The sequence below is a fragment of the Triturus cristatus genome, chromosome 4_1 (genome assembly GCF_964204655.1).
Source record: "Triturus cristatus chromosome 4_1, aTriCri1.1, whole genome shotgun sequence".
NCBI classification, from domain to species: domain Eukaryota; kingdom Metazoa; phylum Chordata; class Amphibia; order Caudata; family Salamandridae; genus Triturus; species Triturus cristatus.
The window spans coordinates 889,889,883-889,913,976 of record NC_140585.1 but is presented as its reverse complement, the minus strand read 5'-3'; the positions used below and the strand labels follow the sequence as shown (position 1 = coordinate 889,913,976).

The 24,094-nt window shown below is 42.3% G+C and overlaps 1 protein-coding gene across 3 annotated transcripts in view; it reads left to right on the top strand.

Annotated features, from left to right (window-relative positions):
- The window catches only part of TSPAN33 (tetraspanin 33), a 185,527-nt gene extending 162,082 nt beyond the window's left edge, over positions 1-23,445 (top strand). For all 3 annotated transcript variants that reach the window (XM_085653644.1, XM_085653645.1, XM_085653646.1), the window contains exons 7-8: positions 14,720-14,881; positions 19,929-23,445. In XM_085653644.1, coding sequence (XP_085509770.1) covers positions 14,720-14,881; positions 19,929-20,030 — 264 coding nt within the window. In that variant the 3' untranslated portion in view covers positions 20,031-23,445. The remainder of the gene's footprint in view (positions 1-14,719; positions 14,882-19,928) is intronic.
- The last annotated feature ends 649 nt before the right edge of the window (positions 23,446-24,094 follow it).

Here is a 24,094-nt window from a genome sequence, read left to right as displayed (position 1 = left end):
CACTTAGATTGTGCATGTGTAGAGGCCACATGAGATATCAACTTCGGTTTCTTACAAAGGCCAGAATAAGAACTAATAGGAAAAGTCAAAAGGAAGTATATTAATTTCAAAATAAAATGATTTCACTGTATACCACCTATCTCTATTCTAATCCCATTTACTCATAAATGCTCTCCCCGCATTAGCAATTAGTAAATATCTTGGTTTCGTTTTCAGCAAAGCAGATGCTTAGCATGTGAGGTTTTAGCAGCCATTTTAGAAGCGTCTGCGCAAGTGCAGAAAATTCCTTCCAAGCGACAGCGTAGATGCAGTTGACGCATGCGCATTACAGTTTCCCACGTTTAGCAGCCATTTTAGATTTCACTTGAGTTACTTGTTAATAAGACACATAAGCAAGCTTCTTCTATTTCTAATAATTGGAAATGCAGTACATATTAATTTCACAATACACAGTTAATACGAGTTATGAGTTATTACGAGAGGATTGTTTTCAAGCAAGTCTCCTTTTTACTAGTCCTTGCTCCATTGTCAGGGAATTGTAAGCGTGCTACTTACCCGTGAGGGGCTCAAGGCGCTGAGGGAGAGCGATTGGGGGGGTGAACAGCTCCGTTCATTAGAAGAGCCAGGTCTTGAGCTTCTTCCTGAAGAAGTTCAGCGAGGGGGCGTGTCTGATGTCGATCGAGAGCTCATTCCAGGTCTTGACCGCGATGTAGAAGAAAGCCCTTCCACCCGTTCTGGCTCTGCGGATGTGCAGGGTTTCGGCAAGGGCAAGGTTGGCGGAACGGAGGTTTCTCTTGGGTGCATGGAAGGAGATTCTTTCATTGAGGTATTTGGGTCCGGTGTTGTGGAGGCATTTGTAGGCATGGGTGAGTAACTTGAAGGTTACTCTCTTCTCGACGGGTAGCCATTGGAGGCCTCGCAGGTGTTGGGTGATGTGTTTCTGTTGAGGGATGCCGAGGACGAGTCTGGCTGCGGTGTTCTGAATGTTCTGAATTTTGCGGAGCAGCGACTTGTTGATTCTGGCGTAGAGGGCGTTTCCGTAGTCTAGTCTGCTGGTTATGAGTGCATGGGTGATGGTTTTTCTTGATTCGGGGGGGATCCATTTGGAGGTCTTGCGAAGGATGCGGAGGGTGTTGTAACGGGTGGAGGTGACGGCGTTGACTTGTCGGGTCATGGAGGGGGAGGAGTCGAGTACGATGCCGAGGTTCCGGGCATGGGGGTGGGTGGGCTGCCGAGGGTGGTGGGCCACCAGGTAGTGTCCCAGGCGATGGGGGTGGGTCCGAGGACGAGGACCTCTGTTTTCCCCGAGTTGAGCTTCAGGCAGCTGTTGCTCATCCAGGTTGTGACGTCCTTCATTCCTTCCTGAAAGCTGAGCCTGGTGGTGACGGGGTCCTTGGTGAGGGAGCGGATGAGATGGGTGTAGTCGGTGTAGGAGACTGTTGAGTCCGGATTATTTGGAAGCTTATGAGAACACTCTATTAAGGAGCCCCCACAATCCAACTCTGCTCATAAACTCTTACTTTAATCTTTTTCTGGAATCTCTTCAAGATGTAATCCCTTATGCCCATTTAGGGCAATATTCGGTGCAGCAAGATTGATACGGGACACATACAACCACTAAAACACACTCTTATCAGCATCACTGCAGTCCACATCTGTTTTTCCTGTTCTTGGTAATTTTGGCAGCCCACTTGAATCTTTTGTCTGTCATTCTGCTGGTTCACGTTGGAGGTGTCTCCTGCTTATAGGTCACTATCTTGTTTAACAATATGTCGCACAATGCAACATCTCCTGCATTACATCCTGTTAATACATCATCATGGAAAGTATTTATTATTATTTATTACTAACTCGACCTCAACTGAATCACCCCTACAATTACCTCGAGTTTTTTATGCTGTAATTAATGTCTTCTTTAGTATAAATATAACTTATTATTGCTATTTGTTATTATAACCGAATTTTCTGATTATTTTGCTTTATTCTTCCTCTTTTGCTTATCCTAAAAATATTTATTTTTCCTTTTATCATAGCCACAAACTCTTTTTAATTGGTTTTTAAATAGTGATGTATTTTTAACATTTTATAAATTACCATACTTTTTAATTACCTTTAATTACATTACATCTATTCTTAAGTTATTTTAGCTACAAATTATCCTATTCTAAATGTTGACTAAATCTAGTTTTTACACGAAATAAATTAGTATTCTCTACTATTTTTATTAGATTAAGTTTCATTATGTTTTAAACTATCCTCCTCGTTGGTAATATCTGTTGATGTAGTGGTGATGTAGCGTTCTGCTCGTGTAGAGGTGGCAATGTAGTGGGTGTATACAGTGTGCTCTGTTCGTCTTTATTAAAGGAACTGGTTATACCTGCTCAAGTATGCCAATGTTCACAACAGTTCTCTTTTTTGGGAGATTGCCATTTAAGGTGGGCACTGATCACAAGCTCTTTTCTCTGTTTTTGTTTCTCCTCTTGTGGTCCAGAATGGGTCACTCAGGATACTGAGGTGGGTGGAATGTACGAAAGAACTTTATCTCCAAGTGAAATATTTAGTGAAGAACAAGGCAATGGACTGTTTATCCCAGTTTCCTGTAATGGATGAAGTGAGGTCTGAGAAGAGACTCCAGTGATGTGGGTGAGGGAGACGTCCATAAATACGGAAGAATGCGATCAGTCATGCTCTGCAGATGAGTCATTAAAGGGAGTTATAAAGAAAGTGATAGAGAGTTCCCTCTTCGGAAAGAAGGAGGAATGTTGACAGGTAAGGGATTAGCATATTGAAAGCAGGAGTTCAGATGGTGATGGTTGAAGGTAGATCACTTAAAAAGACATTGAACAAACCTTTTGTTCCCATCACACTGCACCTAATCATGTGAATGGTGTGTCTCTACATGAGAAGGTAAAAGAGACGTTAGTTTTCTAAAATGTTGTGATTGCTGTGAAGAACTTATGAATTATACTAATGTTCATTTCTGGAGCACTTAGTGATTATTATTTCCCCCAAAAATGTTTTTAGCAAACTACAAAACAAAAACATTTAGAAAAATATGAGTGAGGTCTTAAACTTTTGCCGTGCAGTTTGCACGCAGTTCCTTTGTGCCAGTTCATAGCTCACAGTTCTATATTACAAAGAATTGTAACTTGTGACCTGCAGTTAACACAAGGATCTTTGTGACAAGAAGAGTAACTCCTTGATCTATTTATATGAAATACATATTTGTGACCTGCATGTTACACACTGTGATTTGCAGCCGGCACTTAAGCCCTGTATGCTATTTCATGATGAGTCAAACCTGTAATTACCTTACACACCGATCTCTCCAGCAAGTGCAGTAGCCACCAGAGTTATCTTACTATTTTATACCTTGAAACCTGCTGGGTATACAGATATTTTGCCAGTATGTACCTTAACCATGTAGGATATTTTAAAATGCAGTCTGCTTCTGACCAATCAATTTATCTAGCAAAAATGTACTGTCACATTTATCCTAGTTATCAATTCTTTAGGGAAGAGCTTTATTTTTTTTTAAATGTATATTGATTGTTAGCCTGTGTTCCTCATGATTCCACCCCTTGTGACTATGCCCCTTTGTGCTGTCTTTCCCTTGGCCCAATTTATTAAAGCCCTCTAAACTACTCCGAAGAACGCAGTAGGTCCTATTAAACGTCAGTGCGCCAAATACAAGGCTGCATTGTCTTGAATCCACCTCATGCCTATTTAGTACACTATTGGGCACTCTCTGCCCCTTTACGTCACTCCTGCAGTCTCACTTTGTGATGGTTTTTCAGTTTTCATCTTTAATTCCCCTGTGTTTGTTTTCACCTCTGTCAATGTCTTGTGAGGGGAAATAAGTGCTGGTCCCCAAAAAATGACTGCTGTTGAGCCCCACCGGTACAAATTAAGCACTGCCCAGAGTATTTGTTTCCATTTCCAACACTAGTTTTAAACTGTGCTGTCACCGCCACTCAGCTTCTACTCATGTCAGCAAAATCGTAGGGATCGGGAAGGTGCCATGAAAATAACTTTGAACTTCTAAGGACATAACATTGAATACACTGGCATGATCATAGACCCAGCTGGATGAAGGATGACATCACATGGCTATTGACTCTGATGAAATAAAAATATTCAAAGAATCACTACTGAAAAACAAATTAAAACATCTAACAGAAGCAGATTAAAGTCAGGGATAGGAGTTACAACAATTTGTAATTTCAACCCCTGCTAATATAGTTTAGAACAATGTTTGCCAAACTGGGGGTTGCAATCTGCTGATTGGTAGCCATCCAATTTTTGGTGAGTCGCAAAAGTCCAATCAATAAATAAAGATACCTTTAATTCTGTGTTTATCTTTCACATTTGGTGCTTCAAAGACAGAGGTCAACTGACAGGCTGTATGTCTTCTAATAAATTGTTGATTAGGGGATCAGTGTTTACTTTTCTTTCTACGACTGTAAAGCGAGAGGAGTTTTTTAAGTGAACTGTGTGACAATCTTGATGGAGTACAGGAAAGTGTGATTTTTTTTTTTTGCAACACTTAAAAAAATGTATATACTTGTAAATGAACTATATTCAGCAATTAGGAAAGCAAGAATGAAGTGGATATTTTTGTAATTCTGAAGTGTGCTAGAAACAGAGATTTTAATAGAAACAAAATAAATCAAGACACTTTACTTGCTGGTGTACACATTATAAATATTCACAAAAACCCGATTTCCACACACTATCATTCGTGCACTATATAGTTTTATCGGTAAATCAGTATGTTTGTTCAAAGTCAGCGGCCACTTTAATAGAAATTGTACTGACTGTAAATGACAGTACGCTACCACACAATGCTTTAGTTACATTGCAAAAATCGCCCCTTCTCATGTCCCTTAAAGTTAGGTGAGTCACGAAAGTTTTACAATGCAATAAGTCTCGCAACTGCAAGTTTCGGAGCTATTGGCATTGTAAATGCAATGCCTTTTAAAACAAGTTTAAGCTGTTGGCATTGTAAATGAGAATGCCTTTCATTTGTGTTTTAAAAATGAAAACAAAAATAAAAGGCATTGTTATTTGCAATGTCAATAGCTCAAACTCGCTTAATGCAAGACCTATTGCACTGGAAATGCTTGTTAAAGGTTAGCAGTCATCATTAGAATTCCGCTTCGATTGGTTCTTCCAGCAGGTTGGTTCAACATACACAATGGTATGTGTCTCACAATGATTGAGCGAGGTTTGAGGTGCGGCAATCCGGACCTGCAAAGCCTGCTATTCTGTTGTCAAAGTAAAGCTGTAATGCGCCTCAGTCCCGAAGTGTGTGCCTCCTGCTCTTCCAGTACAGAGACCCCAAACAGCTCTGCCATGGAGCCTCAGTAGTGCTCAGAAGCGGCTCCCCATGCTCCAGTACTGAGACCAAACTGAGCGCTGCCCTCGCGCGCAACGTTGTCCATTACACTATGGCTTGATGGGCACCAGATCTCTCTCAATGCACCTCTATCCTAAACTTCAATCTTCTGCCTTGGCCGCCTCTCCTCTGTAGCTTCTGAGACGCGATTGATTTACAAATGCGCAGTCGTCACTTCTTTCCTATCCCTTTAGCTCCAGACTTCAAATTCCCGCGTTCCCCTCCCGTTCTGCGGCGAGCCACCATGCCCCTACCTCGCCGCGGCTGGCACCAGACCCTTTCTTTTACTGCTGCTGAATGCATTTGCTCTGCGAGGTGTGGCCACTGCCCATTGTTGTGGCATTTTAATTTTAAATAGGCAGTTTGGGAGGGAGCAGTGGGGGTAGATAAACCCACAATGAATTGCAGCCTGAGGCAGAGTGGAATGAGAGATTAGGAGCAGGGGCCTGTGGTGGGGGAGAAGAGACACCCCGGCCTGTCACAGTTAAAGTATATGGTAGCGCCTAGAAGCAGCACTTACTGGCCGTACATGGAAAAAGCAAACTTTCATAAGAGTGAAGAGATTTGTACATAGTAAGTCATAACGCCTCCGAATTAGGGCTTTTACTAGAAAGTTATAAAAACATGCCATTCAGGACCACAGGATGTTGAGGGTTTCTACCGAGACTAGAACCCGGTCCCCCAACTTTAAGGTCCATCGCTTTAGCCGTTCGGCCATATCCTATTGCTGTGGGTAGGCCCAGCAGGACACGTTAATCTCAAGAGCTCATGTTGTATATATCCATCCTAAACCACAACAAGGTCTTTGTAATGTATAAACTGTAGCGCTACGAAGCTGTGCTGGGCATCTGGTGTTTTTACAAGATCTCATTACAACATTTTCCAGTGAAATCCACAGTAAGAAGCACCGTGTTAAAAACCTGCCCCATTCTTCCCCGCTTGTTGTGCAGTCAGCAAAGCGCCCAAAGGATGCCCTCTTGGCGATTCTCACAATTGCACGAGCTTCGCTCTCCGAGCTCCCAATGCAGAGGTAGGGTGCGGAGAGCGTGTGCTTGATTCCGTGTGGACTCGACCGAAAGTATGTGAGCACATTACATGAGCACCAGTGGCGTTACAGATGGAACATTGATTTTGTTACGCATGGGGAGCTTAACTGTTTTGCCCAGGTCCACAAGATGTTGAGGGTTTCTACAGGGTGCGGAGAGCGAGTGCTTCACGTGCACCCCGAGAACAAATAACACCCGGACATGAATCAGAGGAGCATCGCTGTGCACAGTACGTTATTTTGAGAGGCTGTAGTGAAAAAACAGGCGCTGGCAGCCTGCAATTGAAAAACAAGTAAACACCGGGACAGGGGCTTTAAAAATGGCAACGTGTGTTAGCGCCCAAAGGTTGCCCTCTTGGCGATTCTCACAGTTGCACGAGCTTCGCTCTCCGAGCTCCCAATGCAGAGGGAGGGTGCGGAGAGCGTGTGCTTGATTCCATGTGACTTTATCAGTGAATTCTACATTCAAATTTCCAAATGAGACTGGGGACGATGCAAATAAGTAATAATGTCACTGGTGTTTATTTAAAAAATAATCAACGTTTTTTTTATATAGCGCGGTTTCGACCGAAAGTATCTGAGCGCTTTACATGAGCACCAGTGGCGTTGCATACAGAACATTGATTTTGTTAGGCACGGGGAGATTAACTAGAAGCAATAACACATGCTCAAAGGTAAAGACATTCCTGTATTCAGAGATACTAGCCCCACAGTCTGCCGGAATACCCCTGTACTCCCTGTGACCCCTTGCGCCTCTGAGCTCTGTGCCTGCCTGCCGCCAACCAATCACAGAGCCGACTGGTGCATGCTCCAGGCGTGAAGACAGCGTGGTTGCAGGAAGCCCAGAGCACTGGCTTGCGTGCTTCACAGCTGTCGTGAAGACTTTTCTTATCTGCTTGTTAAATAAACCAGCAGATAAGAAAAGTCTTCACAACAGCCGTGAAGCAGGCGAGCCAGTCCGGGTGGGCCAGACAAAAAAGCGAAAAGGAGGTACCCCAGAAAGCTTATTTAGAAAGGCAGGCCAACTCCTCATCAGCAATAAATCTCGCCGAGCGAGCTACGCATGTGCGCAGCAACGCTAGGCGACACCTAAAAAGCATTGATTTCCATTACTACAGCACGTGCATATTTCTTCAGTACCACAAGGTGGCAGCATTGCATCTTGAAAGAAACACGCACCAAGCTTTATGGCTGTTTAATGGGTAGCACGACGGTAACTCATTGCTAAACCCTCCAGTGTACAGCAAGCAGCAATGCCAGAGACTTTAGTCAACAAAAAAAGTGACAGATTTATACAAATCTTAATGCAATTATTCTTATGCAAGGACGTCATGTAATTCAGGGGGTGTAAGTGTGAGATTTCCGAAGAAACACAGCAGCATGCGCAACTGAAAAGATGGCACAAAGAACAAGTGGAGCATTGGGGGAAGAGACTGAAAATGAGCTTTTTCGAAAGAGTAAAGGTTTCAATGGGGTCTTAAAGATGTCAGTAGGAGGGTGGAGCTCATCCAGGAAAGTAACCTTCATCCGTGAAGCCCTTCAAATCTGTTTGGTGTGTAAAAGTTGAATGTAGGCCTTAGAAACTGTGTCACTTGCAGGTTATAGACTCACATCTCAGTGATACAGCTAGGGTGACCAACCGTCTGTAAATTTCACGGACTGCCCTTTATTTGGGCCTCTTGTCCGTGATGATTTCTTTCACAGACGCCTTTTGTCCCTAATTTTGGGGATGGCAGCCAGCTGTGCTGTTCCCCTGTGACCATTGGAGCCAGCTCGAACTTCTCTTTGAACTCTAGAGGCTGCAGCAGCCCCTCCCTGTCCTTACACAGACTGTGGACAGGCCCATTTTCATTCTGACTGTGGATGATTATCACATAATGAATGACAACGGGCCAAAGGCGTAGTGAAGCACCCGCTATATCTGCTTAAGTGGGGGTGTTACGGAGTCAGATAAAAGTGTTTCTTGGACCTTTCTGACTTTGATCTGTGGCTCTCAGGTCAGCATAAGACCGAATAGCAAATAAACACAGCAGAAAAATCACCGTGATGCAGCTGTGGGGAGGGGGCTAAGGGTACCAAAGTAGACAAAAGCGGTGACAAAACGTGAATTGCAGGATTGTCTCAACCTAATGTAAACTTATTTTGACGTCTACGTATGTTGGTTGTCTATTTACTTACTTATGTACTATTTTGCAACCTCCTCTGATGTGTCTGTAAAACGTACCTTTTGTCCTGAACTTTTGTCCTGAATTTTGACCTTCTGTCCTGAATTTTCATCCTGAATTTTGACCCTTTGTCCTGAATTTTCACACTCACTGTCCTGAATTTGCACATATGCTAGTTGGTCATCCTGCTTGGGTCTTTGTATAATCTGCAGGTCATATATTTGGTTAATAGACCTGATGCACAATGTATATGAGAGATAGAGAGCGAGGGTGTATGTTTGAATTGTGGTGTGGCAAGGCTTCTAGGGACCCTAATCAAGTAAAGACTTACTTTCATCATGAGCACGCACGGGTCAAACAGACAAGAACGTATGATCGTTTTCACTTGCACTATTTTTCTAAACCTACACTTGTGACATAACGTTCTGAAAGTCTGCAATCATGTGTGAATTAAGAAATCCCTGCACTAGAAAGGCTGCTCTGAAATGTTACTTGCACACTAAACCAACAAGACTGTCAAGTTCAAAAACACCTACTGAGAAATGATTTTCATTAAACAGAACCATGAGAAATGCAAATTAATTGAATGGACTGTTCTGCACTGCGATCATAGAAACAGAAGTTTAGTTCATAACCTTGAAATGTTTCAAAACACATCCCTGTAGCTGATGAAGCTAACGGGAAAATTTTACTTTACGCTTACACATTTGAACATGCATTTTCATAAATGTGTTATAGTTACGTCAAGCAAACCTATGTTAAGCATTGTTTTTAAAAACAAATATAATTCGTTTTTCACATGCCTTTGCTACACCCTCCCTGCCCCATGTTGCTCTCTTATATTTTTGCTCCCTCCTCCATGTTGCTCTCCCTCAGTCTGCTTCCCCTCACCCACACTCCCCCATGCCGCTTCCCTTACCTGCGGCCTCCATGTTGCTTCCTCCCACCTGCACCCCTGTGTTTCTGCCCACCCTCCTATTGGTACCTCCTGCTCTGCGTGGCTTAACCCCCCTTCCCTCTGTTACTTCCGCCTCACCCGTGTTGCTTCCCCCACCCCGTTACACTATGTTTCTTTCTTATTGTTAACCAATCCAACTTGGATCACTGAACAAAAAGAAAAAAAAAGTGCTTGCATCATTTTGTAGGTTCCTGCATGCTTGTTGCACACGCCTTCAAAATAGTGTCGCCTGCCCTGTCATAGGCTTTTATTTCTCTGTTTTTAGGTCGAGGACTACCGGTCTGCCGAAGGCAGAACCGGAAGTCGGAAGATTTAATGTTTCCTAGAGTGGCTATTTAGCCCGCCTCTCTTTTTGCTTCTCCTCCATTGGCTGGCTTCCTAAACGGAGGCCCGCCATTGGAGGAGAGAGCCGTCCCTCCAAATAGGCTCCGTCTTTTTCAGATTCGGGGGCGTGTTCCTTGCTGTTCTTTCCACTTTTTAGCCACGCCCTTTTAGAACGGCAGGAACACGCCCCCGAATCCGAAAAAGTTTCGAAGTTTCCATCCGCCATTTTTTTGCTATCGTTTGGCCGGCCGTGAGGATCTTCTTGCTGTTGTGCGTCGAGGACATGAGGTAATGCCTTTTCTCCTTTCCTCTCCTCGCCGTTTAAAATGATTCTATGTTTGTATTTCTTGATGGATATTAAGCGACAATGACGCATCCTGAGTTGCATAATAAACAATAAAGCATTGGGCCGCCTGAAAAGGGACATTCATTTTCCCGTGTAGCCCTCCCTCTTTCTTTGTCAAATGCTGGCATTATGCTTTTCGTACAAGACAAGGGTCATTGAACAAACTAAAGCAATGCGAGGGAATAATATTATTCATATAATCAAAGTTGATTGTAAAACATAATCCTCCGCCATAAAATGTAGTGCCACGAAAAGCGGCCCGGGAGCCTCGAAGCACGTGTATTCCTGTGGTCACGACTTTTTTTTGGCACAATGAGTCGGGTAGTAGTTGATGAAAAACAATACATTTTTAAATGATTCTCGAGAAAATGTCTACTTAAAGGATCAGAGAAGATAATATTTGGATAATGCAGGTACCCCCCCCCCCCCCCCCTCAACCAGCCACCGTTTTGCTTATAGGATGTGGCGCCGGAGGCGGTAGTCCTTCCTTTTGGGGTGCAGCCGCAGCACTTCCGCATGTTTTCTGTATTTACCACAAACGCCACCCTCTCTCGCAGTAGAATAGGAGTAACGGGATTGGAAAAAGCACCTTCACGTGTCGTCTGTCCGGCTTTGTTGAGCAGTGCACCCTTCACCCCCACGCTCATTACTAATTGAAGGAGCACGAGTGTTGGTCACAGCCTAGGTCGACCTAGGAAACTACACGCGCTGCACCCCCTGTTAGAGATGAAAACATCTCGGATGAGAGAACACAGAGGCCCGCCCGACTTTACCCAGGATTTAAATCTGAGGATCATTCTGGTGTTTATAGAACACAGGAATCGCACATGACAGGCTATGACAGAGATTGCAAATATAGCCACTTGGACAGATTCTTTGGCGGGCAGACTGCCGGGTGGATGCAGGGATTGGCGGGGCGAGAAATAAAAAAATCGGTAGATTTGTAGTCTGATTCTTAGACAGTTAATATATTCATAGGTTCTTAAAAGTGACAGCTGAAAATAGTTGGTTGTATGGACAGAAATACATAGATTGGAGTGCATAAATACACGTAGAGAGGCATAACTAGAAAATAATACATAAATAGATAAATGGAGTAGATAGAGGTATTGTATTGCAACATTTATATAGCGCTTACTATCGCTATATGGGGCGCGAAGCGCTTGCTACATTATACTTACCTAGACAGGCATACATAGATAGTGCACATATAAATGTAGATAGTCCTAAGTAGTAAATAGATGGATACATAGTTGAATACATGGATAGATAGTCCTAGGTAGATGGGTATAATAGACAGACGAATAGAATGGAGTGCATTGATGGTGGAGAAGTGTGGCTCACTGGTTAGAGTAGGCAGACTGGAAGCAGAGGTCAGCCTGGGACCAGGGTTCAATTCTCGGCTCGGCTGGGTCTTGAGTCCATAAATTGTCCATGGACTCGATAATTCTCGCTCCAGTGCATACTTGATTCATGGGTTCACACTCTGCGACTTTGGGCAATAGCTTGCTTAATCTCCACAATGGCCCCTCGCGGCGGGATACCTGGCTTTCACCTTGTGGATGCCCTGCTGGGTTATCTCACAGGGGAATACCAGGATGGGTTCCCTAAGCAAGCGCTTAGAGACCGGTTGGTGATTTGCGCTATATAAATATCTGCACATTTACATTTACATTTACATTGATGCTTTTAGATAGTCAAAGTAGATAGGCATACACAATGGCTAAAGAGAGTGGGGTGCACAGAATCATGTATAGACAAACGTAGGTAGGCATACATGGATAGATAAATAAAGCGAAGTGCATAGATACATGCAGACACACGTGGAAAGGTATACATAGATGTATACATAGTTGAATAAATGGGTTGATAGTCGTAGGCAGATGGGTATAACTGACAGACGAATAGAATGGAGTGCATTGATGCTTTTAGGTAGTCATAAGTAGATAGGCATAAACAATGACTAAATAGAGTCGAGTGCACAGAATCATGTATAGCCAAACGTAAATGGGCATAAATAGATAAATCGAGTGAAGTGCATAGATATATGTAGACACACGTAGATAAGTATACATGGATGGATAAATAGACTGGAGTGCACAGATATATATAGAAAGATATCGATATATGGACAAACAGATACACGTAGAAAGATCTAAACATATGGATAAATACAGTGGATTGTGCAGATTATACACGTAGAACGACATAAAATATGTGGATGAATACAGTGGAGTGCATAGATGAAGACAGACATGTGGATAAGCATAAATGGATAAATAGATTGGAGTGCACAGATTCATTTAGATAGACAAATGTAAATAGGCATAAATAGATAGATAAATGGAGTGAAGTGCATAGATATATGTAGACATACGTGGATAGGTATGGATGGATACATTGAGTGGAATGCATAGATATATGTAGAAATATATAAATGTATGAAGACTAGAGAGATTACATAGATGTAGATGGAAGTTTATGTATATGCATAAATAGATGAATAAATAGAGTGGAGTGCGCACGTAGACAGATATATATGGGTGAATAGAGCGGAGTGCATAGATGTAGATACACTTTTTGTGGATAGGCATAAATAGATGACAGACAGACCTCAATCACTCTCTATCTCTCTACCTCACTCTTTCTATCTCACTAACTCACTTTCACTCTCTCTTTCACTACCTCTCTCTATCTCACTACATCACAACATCACTCTATGCTTATATATCACTACCTCACAACATCCCTCTCCCTCACTACCTCACTCTTTCACTACCTCACTCTATCTCACTACCTCACTCTCTATCTACCTCACTCTCTCTCACTACCTCACTCTCTATTTCAATACCTCACTCTCTCTCTCTATCTCACAACCTCACTCTCTCTCTGCTAATGCAATAGGTATCACATATGCAAAAAAAAGCTAATGCCAATAGAAATGACAATGCCATTTATTTAGGGATACAAAAATGATAAAAAAAATAATGAGCAATACCAATAGCTCTACCTATAATATTGCCGAGACCATTGCATTGTAAATGCTTGTTTACCCATGCTGCAGAGCATCACAGATGCTGTAGAGCAGGGCACACACTATTCCATACCAATATATCCCATAGGTGCAAACTATTGGCTTTGCTAATGCTTGTTATGTTTCTGGCCGGGTGACATAAGCGAGATCTGATTACACCCCATAGAATCCCATCAGTCTCTGGCTTGCGAAGGGACCTAATTTTCCTGACCTGAGGAAGGAAACAGTGGTTTCAGCAGTATAGCCCCTATATGCTCTCCCAGAGCTATACATGGAAGTCCAGTCGCAGACCGTTCTGTTGTAACCTGCACTGACGCGACGCTTCATTCCAGCATAAAAACAGGAAGTCTCGTCTTAATTGACACGGCACCTCTAAAACCTTTGTGTAAAGCATTTGTGAGACTGAGCCTCTCCTTCTGAAGCCAGGAAACACCGTGTGGCGCCCTGGAAGAAGAGGGAGTCAAGTGTATATGAAACAGACATTTTTTCTGAGGTTTCTCATTGAAACTACCTCACGTTCACCTCCCTCCCTGCTTTGTATCTCATAATTAAGGCTCCCTGTTTTACGTTTTTAATGATTTTTACAGATAAATACAGACAGAAAACCATTTATGTTCTTGTCTGTATTTAATTTTAAATGTGGATAAAAACGGAAAGTGGGTGCTTTTTGAGTGATTCTAAGTAAACTTTGCCATGACAACCAGGCCAATAACTGTGTGGATTGATAGGTAAGGGGGTTAAAAAAGAAAGGAACTTTAGTAAAGAGGATTAAACGGCAGTAAATATGCAGAAGGCTGAAACAGAAATGTACATATTTTCATATAAGTGCATTGATTTATCTTCTGCGGGTGATCATATTACTGAAACCTGGCAGGCATTCAAGCAGGACTCTATATTTATTGATTATATAAATGTGAAAATATACCAGTTTCAGCTTTAATTTTTTCACAAAACCCATTAGAAATATGGATAAATACAGATAACGTTGACAAACAATAAATATGGATAAATAGAGACGGAAATGTCAAACATGAATACTGTGAAACCGGTAGGCCTACTCATATGTCATTGGTAAGCATAAGGCTGAACGTGGCAGCCATTGCATAAAGTTATAACAATTAACTGAACACAAAATTGATTGTCGTCAATGAAAAAAGTGAAGATATGAATCCTCGTTCTTTCTTTACCTGTTTTTTATCTACCGCTCCATCTTCTATTTTGCGCTTTTTCTCTCGTTCCTTTTTCGTTATTCATTACACTTTTATCCATCTTTTGTTCATTTCATGTGTTGTTTCCTCTCAAATGTCTACCTTTTTTCTCTCTTTCATCCCGCCATCCCTCTCATTCGATCTTTCTATAATGTGTTTCTTCCCACTTGGTTTAACCAGTAAGCACCGTCTCACTCCGCTTTCTGCCTAATGACTCTTGTTTCCCATTCCACTTCCGCAGTCCGTCATTAATACCATGTGCGGGCAGGGCATGCAGGCCCTCGACTACCTGGAGGCCGGACTCTACATCCACACCAGCGGGTGCATAGACCGACTGGTCAACTGGCTGCACACCAACCTGTTCCTGCTCGGCGGCATCGCGCTGGGCCTGGCTATTCCACAGGTAAGGCGTCCTTCCCTCGTGTACATTCCTTGAGTCCTACTGAAGAAGATGTCCGTGCTACAACCTTGAAGGATGCAAGAGTTTCAGTCAAGTGCTTAAAAGCAGTCTTCTCTTTTGTGGTCCAGAAGCATGTAGTATTGGAAAGTCCTTCCTTATTTGCAAACTAAAGCTCAGATGCATCAGCTGCTAACTCCAAACATCTCCCAACCTTGAAGCAGCAGCTGGTGGAGATACCAAGGTGCAGGTCTGGTCATGGCCTAAGAGCGCTCAAAGTGTTTCCTGTTCGGCGTTCCTCCCCAGAGCAAAGTCATGCCAATGTCTCCCAGACCAGTCCCTTCAGGGCTGATGACAGAGTACCGCTTCTCCGCACAGGGATGTATATTCACCAAAATCTTGCATTACCCGGCAGTTGACATTGCACAAACTGACATCATAGTACCATAGATCCCAGTGATGTAACAAGAGGTGACATCACTTTGGTGAATAAACCGCCTTACGATAAGTAAGATTAATAAAATATTAACATGTCACTAACTTAGACAAAAGACAATTTTACTTACCAGCCTTCTGTTAATAGTGTCTTGCCATAGTATGCCATGGATGGAGCCATAACGGGCCACTGGCATGCAATTACAAGTTAAGTGCAGAGCCTCCAAGTGCCCAGGGACAGACGCGTGCGCTGATGCGTCATATTCTAAGTGCAGCCTCATAGATCCAGGTACAGCCTCACTCGCAGACCAAGCCGAGGTGCTCTGTCGCATGCAGAAAACCTTCATTTCTTGGCAGGAGACAAATGCCCTCTCGTAGGACATGATGGAGCAGTGATATGCCTGTTGTGCCCGTGTTTACTAAGAGCGCTCTCATATCCTGTCTCCTGACACTATTTTACCTTATGTGGGTCAGCCCTACTGTCAGGATGGCTGAGGAGGCCTCTGGAGCCCAGGATACTTTGGCACTCTCTCATCCATGGGAGAGGGAGGAGCAAGGGTGGGGGGGGGGGGGGCTAGACCCTGAAGTTTGTGTAAAAGGCTGGCATAGGCCTCTTATACCAGGTGATGCTGGGCAGGTAAGACCTTTCCACTCCGCTGTTAGCATCTTCTCAGATACACCCCAGCCAGCTGTTCCTAGATTCATTCATCAGTTCTAAGCAGCTGGTTCTGCCTTTGCTAACACTGGTGACATAATCCCATTTTTTTTCTCAATTTCCACCATGTGACTCCCTTTAGCCCCTCAGCTGCAAGTGAAAGACCTCTGACGGCCTACAGTTGATATTATTTCACGTCCACTAACCATGGCATTTTGGTGAATTTAGTTCCAGACTTAAACTTAGAACATCTCTTTGCATTCCCTCCAACACACCTGTTGCCCTTATCTTGATTAGATATGAACTATAGTCCAGCATCAGTGGAGTATTTCTGATTTAAGATATCATAGTCTTATATCAGTACCCTGACGGTGCCAGAATGCAAGTACCTTCTGTGCTAGCCATTGAGCTGGAGACTTCCCTCTCAGCCAGCATCTCGCAAAGTGTAGGCTTTGCTCCAGAAAGGCTGCACTGTGAGGTTGGAGACCTGTAAATAAAGTTGCAGAAGTCATCAAGGACATGAAAGCCATCTTTGGGCAGGCTTGTTGCATAAATAAAGGAGAGTCTCCGACTGGCGTTGGCATTGATATTTGGTCCATTCATTTATTCTTCAACATAGTTTCCATCTTCATGGGTGTTTTTAGTGTCTTTGTGTGAGCTTTCTAGATAAAGACATTAGAGGGGTTTGTCAGGGTCGCTCAGCATTTTCCCACTGATGTGACCAATTTTGTATTTCTTTATTTGCATTTTCAGCCCCTCCTGCAAAGAAACGACCTTTTTAGATTTGAAATGGTTCGTTTATGTCCTGCCTTGTTTTTATGTGTGTTGTCAGACGTGCAGGAGTCAACTACAGCTTATTACTTTTATGTGAATTACAAAGATCCAAGGAGTCTTTTTCCAACTGATATCAGGAGAGTGGGTGGACATGCTTCAGACTGTGCTGTGTTATCAAGCATTATTTACAGGCTGAAAATTCACACGTTTTGTTTTTTTCTCCTTTATAATTACAGCATAAGGTTACGTTTTATTCCCTATTGAGGCAAACAAAAAACATGCAAGGTATGTCATGCAATGTGAGATTACGGTTTATTGGGAGGCCTGGCCAGGCGTATCTGTTTGTTATCCGATTCTGGAGGATATATTCCAAGGTATTGTGCGTGGTGGGTCTTTGGCAAGTTTATACGTTTTTGTCGGTCTGTTTTAATATTGCATCTCTGGTGATTTGATTGGCTTTGTGGATCCGTTCCTGAGAGCTTTGCATTTGTGGTCGATTATCTCATTGTAGGCCTTTTGTCATGTTTTTGGCTGGCTGAGTCTGTTGTCAGATTTTTAGTGTGGTGGGTCAGTCTCACAGATGCTTCTTTCCCACATGTGGTAAACTATTTCTCTGCTAGTACATCTTCGGACTGATGTACTTATTGTTAAAACTTTTTTGCGTTATGTTGTTGAATTTGGGACAGTTTGCTGACTGTTATTAAGTTTTAGTCTGGTTGGTCTATAATCATAATTTGGCCTGTGCTATGTATTATCAGATGTTTAGCCTTGTGTATCTGTTACATTTTGGACGTAGTTGGTCTATTGTAATATTTTGGCCTAGTGAACCTGTTACAGGATTTTGGGGCCTTTTGGGTCTCTTGTTTGGTCTGACGTAGTTATGATCATCATAATGATAATAATAACTGGTTTTTATTGAATATCTCTTCATTGCTCACTTCTCCTGTTTCTAAATGCTTAGAATAACAGATGTTGCTATTTCAAATTTTTTAGCACTGAACTTAAGGTGGCCAAGGTGACTAGTAACCCACCGACCATCTTGCCAGAAATCAGGTTTCTTGTGTGGGTACTTACTAGTAGGTTTTAGTGCAGCGGATTTACTTTCAAACTCTTGGCCGTACTTGTTTTATAATATTTTTGGTTGGGTATGTCTACTATCAGATGTTTCTGATGTTTGCTGCATGTAGGTCTCTTACTGGATTCTGGGTACCATTGGTTTATTATTATACAATTTATTGAATTCCATATCCCTGTATAAAGGTTAGTCTCTAATTTCTTTATTTCATTTCTTTCATCTTTATTTCTGTCTCTTGGACCATAAAAGAATTGCAGAATACATTTTTTTACAGGTAATAAAACAATCAGTTAGAACAATTAACCCAGATATAAAACAAAATCATTCATTTGAAATTAACTTAATTTCTTTATAATCAGTGACTTGTGACACACCCAGTCACCGATTATTAAGAAAAGAAGTCCGAACTAGACTATTGTGGGATAATACAGTCGAGCTCTGAAGTCACGATGCCTGTTGCCAGAGCCAGCCGCCGAGGTAAAAGGCAGGCCAGGTCATGGAGCATAATTGAAGCAGCTGTTTAAAGCAACAAACACGGAACATTGCTTTTTTGTGCTTTATTTGTCTAGCTTGCAATGACCAGCAGAAAGAACATGTTTCTTTTTTGCACTTCTTAGATAGTTGAATAGCTAGAAACTTTCTGCCTTCATTTTTATTCTTCATGTTTGTAAACCTGCTCGCTCTTTCATATGAAAGAGCTACGCACCAAGGTGTTGAAGTCTTTTTGTGGGAAAGGTGATGGTGTGACCATGTATTATGTGGGAGAAAGTACCCCCTGGCATACATGATAAGGATATTACAACTCACCTAGGTGTTCCATAACCTTATAAAGGACACACTATATGGTTATGGAACTCCTGCATGACTTGCAACAAACCTATAATGTATAGCGGGGGTACTTTATCCCTTATATTTTAGAACAGGTCACTCTGTCATCAAATGGTAGATGTGGTGGTTGTGTTATCATTGAAATTAATTGTTCAGTTTTTTAAAACCATTACAATAAAATATAATTACATTCCACAAAATGTTAAAATTAATTGAATTAATTGGTTTTCATCAATACTTATTCTTAACACAAAGTAAAGTGCTCTGAATAATATCGGCCCTCCAACTTCACCTTCAGTAACTACTACTAACCTGATGTGCCAAACATGTGTATTCGCCTTCTGACCCCAAGTTTTATTTTCACATGTTACACCTGTTTTGTACATGCTATTGCATGTGAGATTCATATTCCTATTGGTTTTACTTTCATGAAAACACAGTTATAAATATGTTAAAACCTAAAAATAACTATTCAAGCCCGGAATTTAATTAGAATTAAATAGTACAGATATATTTACTTTATAAGTGACGTGTTTGATGTAAACCATTTAGATTCACAGCGACCATCCTTGGTCAGATTGCTACTCCCTTAATAAGCAGGTGAACGTGTTTCTGTAGTTTACTTACTTCTACTTTGTGCAACTAGCTAACTTTGTGCAAATTCAATTCTATGGCCCCCAGCTAACGTGTGGGCTATGTAGTATTGTGAGCAATAGGAAGTGTGGAAGGGGTTTTCCACTTTCTGTAGTTCTATTGTTGCTAGTTTGAGGTATTTTAGTAATCCGCAGATTATATGGAGACCTGAACCCTGCATAGACCTTGTAATAGCTTACTTAGTTGACCTTCCAGCTAACCAATTAAAACATTGGTGTTAAGACTTCCTTCGTAAAATAAATAAATGTGGAACGAAACATATAACTTGTACTATTGATTCAAGATGGCATACACAACCTCTATAGCATTTACACGGGCTGTTATCGATGCTCACTAAAGAGAGTCCGTTCTGTAGACTGGTTTAGCTTCATCTGGCTTGCTGGTGACTCAGTCTTGTCAGAGTTGTTGCTTGTGACGAACTATAAACCTGATTACTCCTAGGGTGTTCCTACTAGTCGAAAAAATTATCACTTTCATCCTTTGAGCACTCCTTGGTGACAAAAAAGTACTGGACCTGCTTGACCCAAGGAAAGTCCTCATTGAGCACTGAGAGTTTGTTTCTTGTAGTTTTTGAGCAAGGCACCTGTCAAAGTCCAACTAATCTATTCTTGTCTTTTGTCTTTTCTTTACAGTTGGTTGGAATTCTTCTGTCCCAGATCTTGGCCAATCAAATCCGAGACCAGGTGAAATTGCAGAGCTACAATCAGCAGCACAGAGCAGACCCATGGAACTGAGTGGTATTGCGTAGTCAGCAACCTCTGGCCAGACCCATCGAGATGGAGTTTGGTGTGGGACATTGATAGTCAGCACGCCTGAAGGCTCCCAGATGGAGCAGTGTGTAATATGTCTCATGGGTTTGGTTAACCCCGGAGTGAAACCTTGCAATGAGGTCTGATGTGCGGATAATACAGAGGAAGACACAGGAGGATCCTTACAAAAGGAAGCTGGCAAGGAGCTTAGCATAGGAGATCTCAGACAGCATCTTTGGAGTGAGGGAATACTCGCAGTCAACCCTCTGATGGTACATGGTAAGGAGACGATGCACCATGAGTCCGCCTTCTAGGAAAGCCCTGAGGCAGGGTTTGGTGTGTGTGCGTGTATATCAGAGGAAGACTTTCTGGGCACTTCGCCTCCAAGAAGTGGAGAATGATACGTGGAGTTGGTAAAACGCCCAACTGTACTTTCTTCAACTGAAAGTGGACTCATCTGGTGAAGCCTGTTGCGAAGTGGCCTTACTAAGGATCTTGTTCCCCTAATCTCCCCCATATAGCCTGAAAGTCCAGAGTAAGACTTTTCCATTGATTAAGGAGTGGAACCTAAACATTGTGCTTCCCACACATTTGGAAAACCCAAGAATCCCTGTGACTGAGCATGGCATGGGGCTTGCATTGCAGATTTGCCAAATATTATAAACAGATCACAGTCTCAGAGCGGAAGCATGGTACTTCCTGAGGTCTGAGACCGCATATGCCAGTCTTCTGAACAACTGGCAACCTCAATATGGGCTGAGTTCTATGTGGTGATGATGTCCTCCCGGAGGCTCAGCAACCATGCTCTTATCCCTAGAACATATCAAGGTTTGAAATGTACCCGTGGAGAACCCATTGAACAATCTGCAGCACCATTAGCATGCGATGCATTTTTAAAGTCCCTGAGTTTACCATGCTCTCGAGGAGTCCTGTGCTGTGAAGCAGAGTTCAACGTGCAAAGAGGTTCATTGTGTGTGTCACTAAAACAGAAGATGTGCTATTGTGATTATTGTTACTCCCCTTTACAAACTTGTTGACTCTTTCCTGGCTTCTTTTGTTGGCTGAATCATAGGGAGCCCTACCCAGGGCCTGAAAGGAAAGGGCAGAATTCTTAAACGTTTTAGGCAGTGTCCACGTGCAGTATGAGGTGCGAGGTATATGTACAGTATGGGTTGGGTGGGTGTAGAGTGCAGGATGGGAGGGGTTTTTACTATACTCCAAATATGAGGCATCTTGTGGTTATCATCTTGGAATATCACATCTTGGAATATCATAAAGTCTCTGATCAATGTTAAGGGACTTGGGGAAAAAAGGTATGGTGCACAGGAAGAATCCACTAAAACTTCTGAGGTTGTGATGTCGCTGTCAACATCATGGACAACTTCTCATCTAGCATATTGTTTTCAGTTCTGGATGGGTCATTTCAAGGTGGTTACCAAAAGATTGGAGATAGTTTGCCAATTTGGGGTGTGTCATGTGTGGTTTAAACCACAAATTTCATTACAGCAATAAAATGATGCAAATCTTTTGCATTTCAGAGAAGTGCATATTCCTAAGCAGGGCTGTGCCCTTCAAGGACACCATTCTCAATGGGCGACAATTATCACTCCAAAGACATCACCCTTAGTGCTCTGAGCACTGAAAATGTAGGCATGCTAACTATTAAAGTCCCCAGTGCATACGTTCTAAAAAAAGAAGTGGGGGGGACTAACCAAGTTAGGCGGTATGCAAGTGACATCATGGCACATTCCATCAAAGCGCATGGCATCGCACGCGGCATGGTATCTCACCAATTAGGGTCCTTTGGAGTATTTTACAACACTCGCCATACTACTCCTAAACAAATAACTCACAAAATGTATGGGGCAGGTGGTACCAGAATTATGGGATGGACAGGATATTAGTGAAGAAGCATTGCTTTATAAAGCACAGAACCCTCACTCAACCTAGGGTGACATGCTTCATCATTGGGTCCCCTCTTCACACTGGGACCACAAGGTACCCAGTGTGGGCTACGACTCACCCTAGGGTGAGGAGCGGGAGGGTTTGTTTTTTGGTCAACCCTATTTGTACTCCTATACAGGAGGAGGGGCAGAGTGTGTGTAAGTGTTTATCTAAATAGAAGTGAATTAAAACTACCACTTGGTGGGTATAACTAACTTTATTTTGGACCCCCAATGGGTAAGGTTAAAAACAAGCTTAGTGAAACAGGGACATGGATTTTCTCCCATTTCATATTGTGGTCATCATGGTCAACATGTTTCTTCTTTAACTGCCAGTAGGTGAGTGGCATTCATCAGGACCAACAGTATGTAAAGTCACACTGCTTGTAAAAGTGTCAATAAAATAAAAATTATACTTTACAAAACACTATTCTGTGGTATGTTTCATATATTAGGGTCCACAGGTGCGTAAGTACAGTGAAATCTGTCCCACCTTCAACAGTCCCTTCAAAGCAAGTCGGGGCAGATTCCTTGCGACTGCCGCTACTACGAAGGGCTGGATAGGCCCTCATCTTTAAAAAGCAATGCTTCTTCACTGATATCCTCTCCATCCCCTGATTCTGGTAACACCTGCCCCATACATTTTGTGAGTTATTTAATCGCACATGGCATCCAAGGAAGTGACCTCACTGGAAGTGACATCACAAGAAGTGACACCAGATATTAAGACCTTACACATATGTTTATCAGGTATATTATGAGTACATTTAAGCACATTATGAGATTTAACAAATTAATTTTTGCGTTAGGGTTGTGCAAAAGTGGCGCAACCCCAACATAAAATCTGGGCCTCAACTAATACATTTATGTTTTTTTTAAACCCTACCTCAAAGAAATTGGCAACAAGTAGGAGCATAGTAGTAGATCTAATCTGCTTAATTATTTGTAACTTCTGCATTTGAAAACATTTTATGGGGTTAAGGCACCTGCTGCAGAGATCTTTGTGTGCCCAGTAAATCTCATGGAGTAGTAATAATGGTAAGATAACTCTGGAGATTAACGCTTTTGCTGGAGAGAGCTGTGTTTTTTGCTGTCCTAGATATGAATCAAAGTAGTATCGAAGGTTAATGTGTCTCCTGCAAAGCATATCATGTAACGTCCAGATGACAGATTTTTATTTTATGTAGAAAGGTAAGTGGGTTACTGCTTTAAACACAGACGTCCTTTTGTTACTTGCATTTCAAAAACTGGTATTCTTCTAACATAGCACAGTGAGATTTGGACATGTGACTCCTACACCTTGTAACCCTCACTGTCATATGTAACTCATCTTGTACATTGATGTACACGCTTACATGATTATTGTCAATGTATAATATGTATGTTACATAAAGCGCTCTCACGTCTTGCACTGGGAAGAGTAGCGCTGTAAAATAAAAAATGTTGTGCTATTTAAATTATTTGTGTAAATACTGGGACAGACCAACACATCTGACATGCTTGCAGTGCATGCACTTACATACAGGGATTGAACAAAGTCAAAAGAATGTCTCTCTCAAGTACCTGTGAAGTGATAAGCTGTGTGCTTTTGTTTCCCCTCCGTCGCATGCAAGTGTGAGGTTCCAGACCGGGTCCAGTCAGGCTTTTTGATCAAAAGGACTCAAATATAAAAATCTCAAACTTCCTGATCCTTCCACAAAAGGTCTAAGTATGGCTCTGTTTAGCGACTTTAGGATTGAGCAGGTCTGCTTACAGACAAGGGGCCTTTCTGAACAGTAATCTACTTCAGTGCAGGAGGGGTTCCACCTTAAAGTCTTATCCCCTTAACTAGAATTCTTTCAGAGTGTGGTGTGAAGTGAAGGGGTTTAGATACACTGCAGGCAGATGTGGTGAAGATTCATAACTTTCTTCAGGAAAGGTTTCCCTAACGTGTCCTTCGAGGTCTGTAGTTCCTAGCTGGGGCTTGATTCTGATCTTAGAGACTCTAAAGCATCCTTCTTTTGAGTCTTTTTTTTAGTCAGTAGATTTCGTATGCTGAATCTGAAGACTTTGGTGTGGTGATCACTTATGTTAGGTGTTTGAGAGAATTAGGTTCTCTTTCTTTCA